This window comes from Lucilia sericata, unplaced genomic scaffold (genome assembly GCF_015586225.1).
Source record: "Lucilia sericata isolate MDLA Ls3-8-SP2 unplaced genomic scaffold, ASM1558622v1 Contig000270F_arrow, whole genome shotgun sequence".
In the NCBI taxonomy this organism is placed as follows: domain Eukaryota; kingdom Metazoa; phylum Arthropoda; class Insecta; order Diptera; family Calliphoridae; genus Lucilia; species Lucilia sericata.
This window is the reverse complement of record NW_023994295.1, coordinates 72,065-84,328: the sequence shown is the minus strand read 5'-3', so window position 1 is coordinate 84,328 and position 12,264 is coordinate 72,065. Positions and strand designations below refer to the sequence as shown.

The 12,264-nt window shown below is 34.5% G+C and overlaps 1 protein-coding gene across 1 annotated transcript in view; it reads right to left on the bottom strand.

The window, feature by feature from the left end:
• Positions 1 to 12,264, bottom strand: part of LOC119603015 (histone acetyltransferase KAT7) — a 35,217-nt gene that overhangs the window by 14,834 nt on the left and 8,119 nt on the right. Inside the window, exon 3 of the mRNA XM_037954869.1 lies at positions 3,584 to 3,671. Coding sequence (XP_037810797.1) covers positions 3,584 to 3,671 — 88 coding nt within the window. The remainder of the gene's footprint in view (positions 1 to 3,583; positions 3,672 to 12,264) is intronic.

The window sequence follows — 12,264 nt, the reverse complement described above, 5'->3', positions numbered from 1 at the left end:
AGTCTAGTCTATAGTCTAGTCTATAGTCTAGTCTATAGTCTAGTCTATAGTCTAGTCTATAGTCTAGTCTATAGTCTAGTCTATAGTGTAGTCTATAGTCTAGTCTATAGTCTAGTCTATAGTCTAGTCTATAGTCTAGTCTATAGTCTAGTCTATAGTCTAGTCTATAGTCTAGTCTATAGTCTAGTCTATAGTCTAGTCTATAGTCTAGTCTATAGTCTAGTCTAGTCTAGTCTATAGTCTAGTCTATAGTCTAGTCTATAGTCTAGTCTATAGTCTAGTCTATAGTCTAGTCTATAGTCTAGTCTATAGTCTAGTCTATAGTCTAGTCTATAGTCTAGTCTATAGTCTAGTCTATAGTCTAGTCTATAGTCTAGTCTATAGTCTAGTCTATAGTCTAGTCTATAGTCTAGTCTATAGTCTAGTCTATAGTCTAGTCTATAGTCTAGTCTATAGTCTAGTCTATAGTCTAGTCTAGTCTAGTCTAGTCTAGTCTAGTCTAGTTTATAGTCAAGTCTGTAGTCTAGTCTATAGACCAGTCTAGTCTAGTCTAGTCAATAGTCTAGTCCATAGTCTAGTCTATAGTCTAGTCTATAGACTACTCTATAGTGTAGTCTATGGTCTAGTTATAGTCCACTCTATAGTCTAGTCTATAGTCTAGTCTATAGTCTAGTCTATAGTCTAGTCTATAGTCTAGTCTATAGTCTAGTCTATAGTCTAGTCTATAGACTAGTCTATAGTCTAGTCTATAGTCTAGTCTATAGTCTAGTCAACAGTCTAGTCTATAGTCTAGTCTATAGTTTAGTCTATAGTCTAGTCCAGCGGTTCCCACCGTTTTTTACTTCGCGGACCCCTTGAGGAATTTATTTAATTTCACGGACCCCCATACATATTTTGATATCTTATTGTTATAAATAATTGTTCATCCGAAAATTGTTTTAGTCCTGGTCCATAAACCCTATAAAATATTCCCGTTCATTGAGAATATTTAGTATTTCGGAAATGTTTTCAATTGCATGGTTTTAAATATAGAATGACTTCTAACACGATGTTTAATTTTATGATCGTGAGAGCTTTCATGTTCATTTCTCGTCAAGGTAGCGAAAAGGTTTCTTTATCAAGTATTGCCGACATGTGCTTAAAGAGTCATGTTTCCAAATTTTTTTGCGATTGCATAGGAGTGAGTTGAGTATGTAAGCTAAGTTTTCGGGAAAATATGTGAAAGTTAGACTTCTTCGATGTTGTTGCGGAATGCGTTACCCACATAAAATATGACCTGAACTCTTTGCGAATGTACTGTGAATTTGGATCTTAAATTTGAATTTTAAAATACCTACGAATTATTTCACTGCGTTGTTTTGACTATTTACGCAAAACGCAATGAATTTTCTGATGTTGATTTAATAATATTGGACAACAAAATGAAGTTAAAATCTGTGTATCACGTCGGAATGGAATATTTATATTTAAAATTAACTAGATTAACACTTTTGCTTACAATTTAAAAAAAATATTATGAAAAGGTCACATTTCTTCATATTCCGGGATACCAGTATCTGTATTTAATTCTAAGGCAAATCATTATCCGTCTGATATAAAAACCAGAGACAGTAATTGTTATTATTTTTATTTAAAAAAATTAAAATTACAAATTTTATTTGGTTTGTATTTCATTTCTCAGAAAATACAAATTGCTTTTGATTTGAATTTCTTATATTTTCCGTAAAAATTACTGAGAACTTTTTCAAATAAAAATCAATAATAAAAAACACAAATAATTTTTAAACCATAAGGCACAAATAAAAATCAGGCAATGATTTTTATTTTTTGAAATTAATTATAAAACTCATTATGCGATATTTACCTTTAAAAACACATTAAAAATGATCGGGTTTAAACAGAGATTAATAGAAAATTGGTAAAATTTCTTTACCGCTGATATCATCAACCAAATTTGCAGAAATTAGATTCGAAAATTGGAAAATTAATATTTTTTAGGTGATTTTTATTCTTTGCTTTGAAAAATAAAAATCATTGATTGATTTCTATTTTTTGTTTGAATAAATAAAAATTACTGAATGAGTATTATTAAAAACAACATAAATAATTTTTTATTGAAACAAATAGAATAAAAATCAAAAATAATTTTTATTTTCAATTTTTATTATAAAAATCAAGAAAAAAAGTTTATTGAAGAAATCGATTAAAAAAGGTCTGGGAAATATTTTGGTACATTCAAAACATTTCTAGGACGATTCTTTCATACTGATTTTTTTAAGCAAAAATTTCATAGATAATAATTATTTTCTGTCTCTGATAAAAACATTTATTTCGATACATATACATTTATAAAAAAAATTACAAATCACGTACTACTTTACTTTATAAAAGTAAAACAATAAATTTGTAGGGCCTAGCTTCATCCTGATAAACGACCGAAACAATAAAATTCAAAAAGTCACCAACAAATCTGGGATTATTGAATAAAAATTGTGTATTTTAGTATTTACGAAAAAATTGGAGATATTTTTAATATTTTCTAACATATAGAGAATATTTTTTATTCATGATTTTTTTCGTTCGTCTTCGCGGACCCCCTAGGATTTTGCTACGGACCACTAGGGGTCCGCGGACCCCCTTTTGGGAACCGTTGGTCTAGTCTATAGTCTAGTCTATTGTCTAGTCTATAGTCTGGTCTATAGTCTAGTCTATAGTCTAGTCTATAGTCTATCTATAATCTAGTCTAGTCTATAGTCTAATCTATATTCTTGTCTAGTCTATAGTCTAGTGTCATTACCATATTGGCATTTTTAAGTCTGTTACATAATATTGTGAACGTTAGTCTATAGTCTAATCTATAGTCTGATCTATAGTCTAGTGTCATTACCATATTGGCATTTTTAAGTCAGTTACATAATATTGTGAACGTTAGGCATTTTCTGAAGTTGACCTTATTGGGGAGGGGGGTCAATTATGGACCTATCCTCAGAAAATTTGCAGAGAGAATATAAAACTTGTTTGTGTAAAATTTCGTCGAAATAAGCCAGCTATGAGCTTTAAAGTCATTTTCTGAAGGTGGCCTTATATGGAAAGTAGGGTTAGTTATATACCGTTCCTCATAAAACTTTATAGGGAGATTGTGGTACCTACATTACCATAAAACTTAGTGGAGAGATTTCGGTACTTATAAAACTTGCTTATGGCGAATTTCATCGCCGTACTGGTATTTTTAAGCTAGTGATGAGTGTTTAAAATGTATGCTGGGATTTAGGTGAATTCGTGGCCCGATGTTGCTAATTTTCAATAGCAAACAAACCTTAGAATAAAGAATAGAGGATATTTGTGGAAAATGTTTATCTTCCTTTCTTAGCCTATTGTGGTTTTACGACCAATATTTTCATGTGTTTCAAATGTCACGAAAATATCAATATACGCCACATGTTTCTCTTGATGGTGGGTTTAATAAACTTATTCAATTAGTTATGTTATTATCTTATTTCGTCCATTCAACTCTGACTTGCAATTCAATGAATTTCTTAAAATTAAATTGAAAATAATGTGTAATTTAATCAATTATACTTACTAAAATCAATCAGCAATCTTCCGTAGCCCTTTCTTTGATATGGAGGCAGTGTTAGAATACATGAAACATTATAAAAAGAATTCTTTTCCTGAAATAGTAAAAATAAAAAAGTTTTTTTTTTAACATACTAAAAATCAGCTGTTTTTAATTGCATATGTAAACAAACAAAACGATTAAAGAAATTAGTAAAACAAGTAAGAGTTCTGTACGAATCTTATATACCCTGCACCATGGCGCTTAAAAAACTTTGTTACGAAAAAAATTTAAGAAATATGAGTTGGAAAATGATAAAGTAGAAGATTTTCATTCAATCAGGGCACTGTCTGTTTAATTCTCTATTTCTAGGTTTAATATTAAAAAAGATTCTAAAAGTACAAGTTGAAGAACGAAAAAGAAGCTCCAAATCTTTATCTACAGCTTTTCATTTAATCAGAACTCTAAAATTTTCATTTTCCGAAAAGTACCTTTTGAAAAACGAAAAAGGACCAAAAAGTCCCTTTCTTACTCTGTTTTCTTTTTAAAAATAAGCAAACAAAGTACAATAACAAAATTTACAATATGAAGTTGTATGTTGTTTTTCTTTTTGTCAAAGCATGCACAAATTTTTAATGAAATTTTCAGAGGTTGTCTCGGATTTTTGTTGATATTTCCTTTATTAATGGTCTGATTTTGCTGATTTCAAGTAGCATTCGCCTAGAGGGCATGTCTGATATAATGATGAAGATTCGGATCTCTAAGGTAGATGAGATCTTCTGATAACAGATTTTAACAAAAAGACGGACATCTTGCCTTTTTGTTAAGAAGCGATCGCCTCGAAGGCATGTCTGATATAATTATTGAAGATTCGGATCTCCTAGAATATGAGACCTTCTGAAGACTGAAGATTATCCCACCTGATGATCTTCCCCATCTTGGTGTTATTGCAATCCGCGTGAAAAGAGATGCCTACCAATACCTCTGGTCTTTGAATGATTTGGCCTGCGAAGCAGGAATCATTATAATTTGGTACCACGGAAACTAGCAGAGTTTCCAACTTTGTTTTGCATTGCAAAGGTCCCTTTGGAGTGCACGTGGTAACTGTGGTTTAAACCCAAACTCGCGGGAAGAGAATGTTAGTTAAAATATTGATGCACAGTGATGTCTACGATTTGGGATAAGTTCGATGCTGTTGCCGAGACTACATACACCCCGCAAAGGAGTGACTATGGAACTAAGCGTTGGTGTCAATTGCATTGATATGGGATGGATGTAGGAGTATGTAGGAGCCTCACAAATGCGTATACCTAGAGTGAGTTTGTCGGATAAATGAGAATTGTGCTGGGATGAATGGTAATGGATTACAAGTGATAATATTGAATTTTACTTCCTTGTCCGGGTATGTTCGGGGTTTACACTGTTCATACCAGACTTAACACAGTGTGGTGTCTGTGGGCAAGAACAAGTTTTCGGCTTATTTGATAGATTCGTATTTCGGCCTGACGATAAGGTTTCTAGATTATATTGCCGAAGAAACCGTTTACAACTAGGCAGGTGGTGATGCTTTTGCATTTCAGAAGTTAAGCAACGTGTCAGCCATTTTCAGAGATTAGATAGCACGAATACTTGTATATGGACCGGCAGTAACATGTACAAAAGTTGCCTCCGGTGTGCAAGAAGTACAAAGGGCGGTGAGTCGTCCAACAAGCTCTCCATGTGGTTGTGCAAGTACCACCTTGAAATAAGGCCAACAAGTCAGGTGTTCACGTAAAGCACTTTGACTTATTCGAACAGACGGACATGGCTAAATCGATTCCGCTATATATAAGGACTCATAAACTATATATATTTTATAGGGTCGAAAATTGTAGAAATTACAAACGAAATTTATATTAGAATCGCGTTTTGCTTAAAGGAAATATCCAGGGAATTTTTAGGAATTAATACTGAAAAAGACAAGTGATGGACAGATTTTTTTCACAAATCTAGTAAATTTATAAATAGCTTTTTAACAAAAAAGTCTAGATAAATGTGATTTAGTATAAAAAATTTTGAAAAAAAAATAATTTAGACAAATTTGTTCAATTGCTAAATTTAGAAACAAAAAAAAAAGTACAAAAAAACGCCTTTGATGCGATGGGATGCAATCACACTCTTCAACTATGTATGATGTATTTTTTGGGAGTTCAATGACCATAGATTAATATCTATCTCGTTGGCAATAATGTCTGGGTGTACCTAACATAGTATAGACGCAGAGAAACTTTTGTAATTGTGCGCAGAATAATATACATAAGTTGTACATAGTAAACAAGGATGCAGACACATAAAGGGACAGACAGACAGACAGACACACTCAGACACAAACTTTAAAGGACAACAGCCAGCATCTTTGTATAGTTTTATCCATTACAACAACAACAACAACAACAAATTAGCAAAGGGAGTTTGAGGAAAGGGACGAGAACGATAAGCGGGAGCGGGAGCAGGAGAAAGGGGAGTTATAAGGCAATAATAGAGAAAAGTTTGTAAAACGTTTAAAGAGGGGAAAATTTACAATGAGCGGTAACTGCATTCTAAAGAACAACAATAGTAACAAATAATATAATAGTAATAGTAGTAGACGCAGAACTATATAATAAACGTAGTAGTGATACATTATATAAAATAGTTCATACTCTACATTTATTGTTATTGCTAGACAAATGTTCATCATGTTCATACATACATACATACATACATATATTGTATGAATGTATGAATATCAGTTGTGTTCATATGTAAAAGAAAATTTCATACAAAAAACAATAGTAAAAATATATACAATATAAATAATATACTTATGTATAATACATACATATAAACATATATAGACAATATATGCAGTTTTATGTGCATGTAGTAAAAAAAATACGGTACTACCACCCCCCCCCCCCCCCCCCCATACATTGCTACTACTGCATTACTACTCCCTGCTACAACAAAGGCTATGTTTCCTATTTTTGGGGTTTAAAAACGGTACGTTAGATAATGTGCTATACGATATGTTTGGTAAACTCCCTAATGTTTAAATACAGAGGGTAGACATTTTTTTCAATATTAAGTCTACTATAGAAATTTCATGATATTTTCTTAATTAGAAAAAAGCAACCTTTACAAAAAGATTTGTCTAGTAATTCATAATTATTATGATTTTGGAGTAGCTCGACGAATCGACAGATTATGTATAGCACTCCTTCCTATCCCAACACAATCGCTGATATGTTTACTATAGAAACATATCAGCAGTCGAGTTTGATCTATCGAAAATCTGATTTAAGAGTATTTGAGTCTCAGCAACCCTATCACTCAGCAACCTTATCATTAACTCAGGTATAAAATTTTGAGGTCCACTTTGAAATTAAAAAATTTTCTTTAAAAAAAATTCATCAATGAGTTTGTTTAAAAACTGAATTTTCCGTTTTCTTCTGTACGAAGTATGTAGGTCTACTTGATTAGGGTAATTTCCCTCGCGGAATTACAGATTATGATATTACGACTCTAGACTTCGGGGAGACCCTCATAGAATTTCCAACTAGGAATGATTGGCTTTTATCCGATAGACTGTTTGGTGGGTGTGCAAAGTCTAAGATGGATAACTGCACGGAGGCCAATCTCTATATCGCTGATATTAACATAAAACGGTCCTTCAGATTCCAAGCAGAGTTCCTAGCGATCTGGAAAGCGATGGAACTGATACACATGTTCACCCCCTAAACGTACGAATTTCGAAAAAGTAATTTTTAGGTGTCTATATCACTGATATTAACATAAAAAGTTTCTTCAGACTCTTGGACGATTGTAGCGTATTTCAAGCAGAGATCCTGATACGGAATCATATCGATCCGGAATCAGTAATGACAATTTACATATGTTGTAGTCAATCTGCTCTCAGAGCATTGACTTGTCACATGGTACATTCGCGCCCCTGGTTGTACATTGAAGAAATGGCCTTAGGGACATTATGACTTTGTTTGCCATTAGACTTTGTTGGATGCCGAGGGACTGCAATGTGCATGGTAATAAGCACCCATTTATCACTATTATAGCTTGATATTAGAAATAATCCGTGACATCATAAACCAGTCCTGGAATAGTAGACTTATAGGACTGGATAAACGCAGTGTAAGGATTCTAAAAGGGATGCTAATGGGGCATTGCCCAATTAGGGCCTTTGTTAGAAAGTGGGGCAGTATACCGGATGAAAGAGACGATCGAGCATATAATTTGCCACTGTCCTAGGATATGAAATCTCAGGCAGAAATGGCTAGGGAATAGGTTCCATTAGGAAAGGGGGAAATTTCGGGGTTTAACCCTCGCAGTATACTAGGATTTTTTAAGGGAATTAGTCACTTCTTTGACTGTGCTTTATATGGGACATGGATTTTCTCTCTCATCTCATTATTCTTTAGGTTACTGATTTGGTAAATCTTCTGGGTTATAATCCCTTGGAATAGACCTGTTTCCATTCATCTATCCTTTTTAGCTATTCTTTCTTTCTTGTTTTCTTATAGTGTTTTTGTTTCTCTGTCTTTGAATCTTCACTCTTTGAAGAAAAATCACAATGGCCTTATGGTCTCCGAGTGGATATGTTGAAAATATCCCAGATTTACTTCATATGGAAGATGCCACGATAACCATTACAAGTTCGCCAATTTGTTCCAAACGTTAATTTGGATTATAAAGTAACCTATTGAATATTTAAAGATCCTAGATCTAATAGTTTTCCTGATATACGATTTTTTGTATTTTGCGGTTCCAATGAAAGTCCGAACATTTTTCCCCCAAATGTTCAAATTAATGTTAAAGTTCTTAATTTAAAATTTAAAGTTTCTAACTTTAATAGTATCCCAGATAAACGAATACTAGCTGTTACATATTCTCAGGTATAAAATTTAAAATTTTCTTTATATGGGAGGTGTCATGCCCACTATAGCTAGACCGCCCATATATACAAACATGTCAAAGTTGTTTCTAAAAAAAATGGAGGACTCAAGCTGTTGCAGTTTCGGAGACATGCAACTTTTAATACTTATTTTGTATGTGGGCGTGGCATCTCTTTACACTAGTGACAACTACAGTCCAAAGTATAGTGAGTCCAAATTTTAACTCAACATTTTAATATTTATTAAATTTTCAAAAATGTACATGATAAATTATATGAAGCAGATAAAAAAGCACAAACTTGTAATTTAGAGTAGAGAGTTACCTAACCTAACAAAAAAAAAATTAAAAATTTAGCTCAGATTTTTTCTTTAAAAAAGAGGCACATTTTAATTAAATAATATCACGTGTAAGCCCAAAAAAAATTAACCAATAAAATGTATAGATCTTTACAAAAAAAGAAGAAAATACATACTTATAATAGTCATTATTGTTTGCATACCCCAAAATATCATCATAACCAGGTTCATGACCTCATTACGTTGCAGTTATAAAGAGCAAACGACGACTACGCACAATCATCTAACGTCAAACTACTATTACAACAATTTTGCACCAGACATAAAATCTACTGCCATTGCTTTCCAACTTTTATGTGTCTGCCAAAATTTTTTTTTTTACTTATTAGTGAAATAAATTTAAAAAAAGAACTAAAATGAAACAATTGATAAATATTGTAATATGTACTTTAAATACATATAAACATACAAACATTTATGAACATACAAAAAAAAAACTATAAGGATCATATAATTTGTATGTAATTGCCGTATTCAAGCCTATTTGTAACAACATACACAAAGGATAAGTTAAAAATTTCGTGTTACTTATTTAAGGTAACACTATTAAAACACAAGTAGGAAAGTATAGTCGGGCATGGCCGACCATATAACACCCTACACCATGAGTATATTTTAAAAATTTTTATTTTTCACAAAGAAACTTTTATGTTGAATTTTACCTTAATTCCAAAGTATTTAAGCAATTTATTGATAAAAACCAAATTTTATAAATGAGGCTTTATATAGGAGTATAGGTCAAACATGAGCCGATCCTCATTAAATTTTGGAAAAGGATATATTTTTAAATAATAGTTAATTATGTTGAGTTTCATTGCGATACAAATGGTTACAAGTCAATTTTAGACGTTTAAGACATTTTTTGAAGGGTGGTTTGTATGGGGGCTAGGGTCAAATAAGGGGCGATCATTACGAAAATCTGCAGTGTCATTTATACTTATATAAAACTTATTTGTGCCAATTTTTAGAGAGATATTAGTATATTTGACGTAATTATGGCATAAAAAGCCCAAATCGGGAGGTACGGTTGTATGGGGGCTAGGTGAAATAATGGACCAATTTCAATAGGCTTCGTCCTTGTGCCAAAAAACATGCTTGGTCCAAATTTCATCAAATTATCTTGAAAATTGCGGCCTGTACCTTGCGCACAAGGTTTACATGGACAGCCAGCCAGCCAGCCGGACAGACGGACGGACGGACGGACGGACATGTCTTAATCGACTCAAAATGTGATTCTGAGTCGATCGGTATACTTAAAGGTGGGTATAGGACCAATATTTTTGTGTGTTACAAACATCAGCACAAACGTATAATACCCTCCCCTCTATAGTGGTGTAGGGTATAAAAACAAGTAAGAGTTCTACATTCGGCTGTGACGAATCTTATATACCCTTCACCATTAAAAAAAAACACAAAAGTACCATTTCAATGACAACAGAGCAACAACAACATATGAAACTGTATTGTTTCAAACTAAGTACAAGTATGTTGTTGTTTTTTCTTTATGACATATTCAGATTTTCAGATTCTTTTCTAACAAACGATCTTCTCGAAAGCAAGTATAACATAATTATAGAAGATTCGGATCTTGCAAATATATAGGATCATCTGAAAACTGATTTCAAAACAAACAGACATGACAAAATCAACTGTGTCCCAGCAGAGGCAGCGAGACTAGCAGACGAGCGCGATGACATCCGAAGTACCCACCCCAACGACCCACGTATTGTCAATGATGAATGATGACACCAGTAGGTTGGAAAATGAGGAATAAATGGTTCGATCATTTGAAGAACTGCAACTTAAGCTCAGGTGTTAGTATATTGTGGTCTACAGTTCGTTTTCTCTCCAATCCGACAAAGAAGGATAACAGGGTAGCGATTAAGTTTGCATACACCACTATTTCCGACCCTGAACAGTGCTCGCGTGCATTTTTATTGAGCACCCAGAGATCGATAAGGCGAAACGAAATGTTGTTCTCTAACTGCACAACCTTCCAGTGGCGGATATTCCACAACCCTACATTCCTTCCGAAGTTGAAGAGGCCATCAACGCTACCAAAACATCTAAGGTTATTAGCCCCGACGGCATTTCCATGCTAATGCTGAAACACCTTGGCGACAGCCTGATCATCCCGATACTAAAAGTAGGGAAAAACGCGACAAAGGGTCTTGAGGTGCTCTTCCTCCACTAGCTGTCCAGCCATCAGCAGCTGGCCGCCAGCATGGATTCCGTGAGATGCACAGCACCATCTCAGCATTAACCGCCATAACCACTCAGATCTCATAGGGCTTAAACCAGCAGAGGCCTTGTGAAAGAACACTCGTAATGGCGCTGGACTTATCGAAGACCTTCGATGCAGTCTGTCATACCACACTAATACTCAGGACATCTTGAAGTCCACCATGCGCATCAACTTCTGTCGATCCTTAAGTTTGGATACAAGCGTTCAAAAACCCGTAGAGTTAAACAAGGAGAGCCACAGGGCAGTGTCCATTGTGGTCTCCCCTACTGTTTAACTTCTACCTCTCTAAACTCCCCACACCTCCACCATTATGACGACGGGCCAAAACGTTGATGAGCTGTGCAATCGAGTGAATAGTTATCACGGAGAAATATATAGTTTGTTCACTGGACGTAACCTGAAACTATCACCAGCGAAGTCTTTAGCAACACGCTTCACCATGTGGTGACGAAGGTGGTGAACATGAATTTAGGCGTCGTTGTCGATGGAACCCAAATACCCATATGCTACTGTAATGGGCTGCATGCAAATAACCTCGGAGCACAACCTACACGAGGAAACGAAGGTCCTCCCAGTCAAAGAACATTATATCATGCTGACTAAACAGTTCCTCCTGGGATGTCACCGAACTTTAACATCACACGGCTGGATACTCCCCCGAGGCATGTCGGGAATTACCTTCGTGTATACGAAGGGAGCATACGATCCTGCATGTGCAGGATCCCTTGAATTGTAGTTCGTATACAGCCGCTTTGAACGACATTCATAGAGACGCCATCAATACCGCAGGTATTCAGGTTACCGCATGAATGTCGTTCTTGTAGGCCGCCCACCCCCTATAGCAGAAATAGAAAAGAACTTGATCGGGATGGAGCATCAAGCTCAACTACTGGTCCCGCATAGACCGTGCCCTTCCCAATATATGCCCTGCATGTGGACAGGGTCCCCATGATACCCACCACATATCGAACGGTCCAGACCCCTCCCCCTACTTTACTTAGCCCAATGGATTTATGGACTAACCCTGTAGAAGTTACACCGATTTCTTGGATTGGATCTAAATACAGAACCCCCGAATGAAACATTTTATAGTTTAAGCTGTTACAACAACAAAATTACAAACGAAATGACAAACTAATATATACCCTACTCGCAAAGGTGAAGGGTATAAAAAGAAT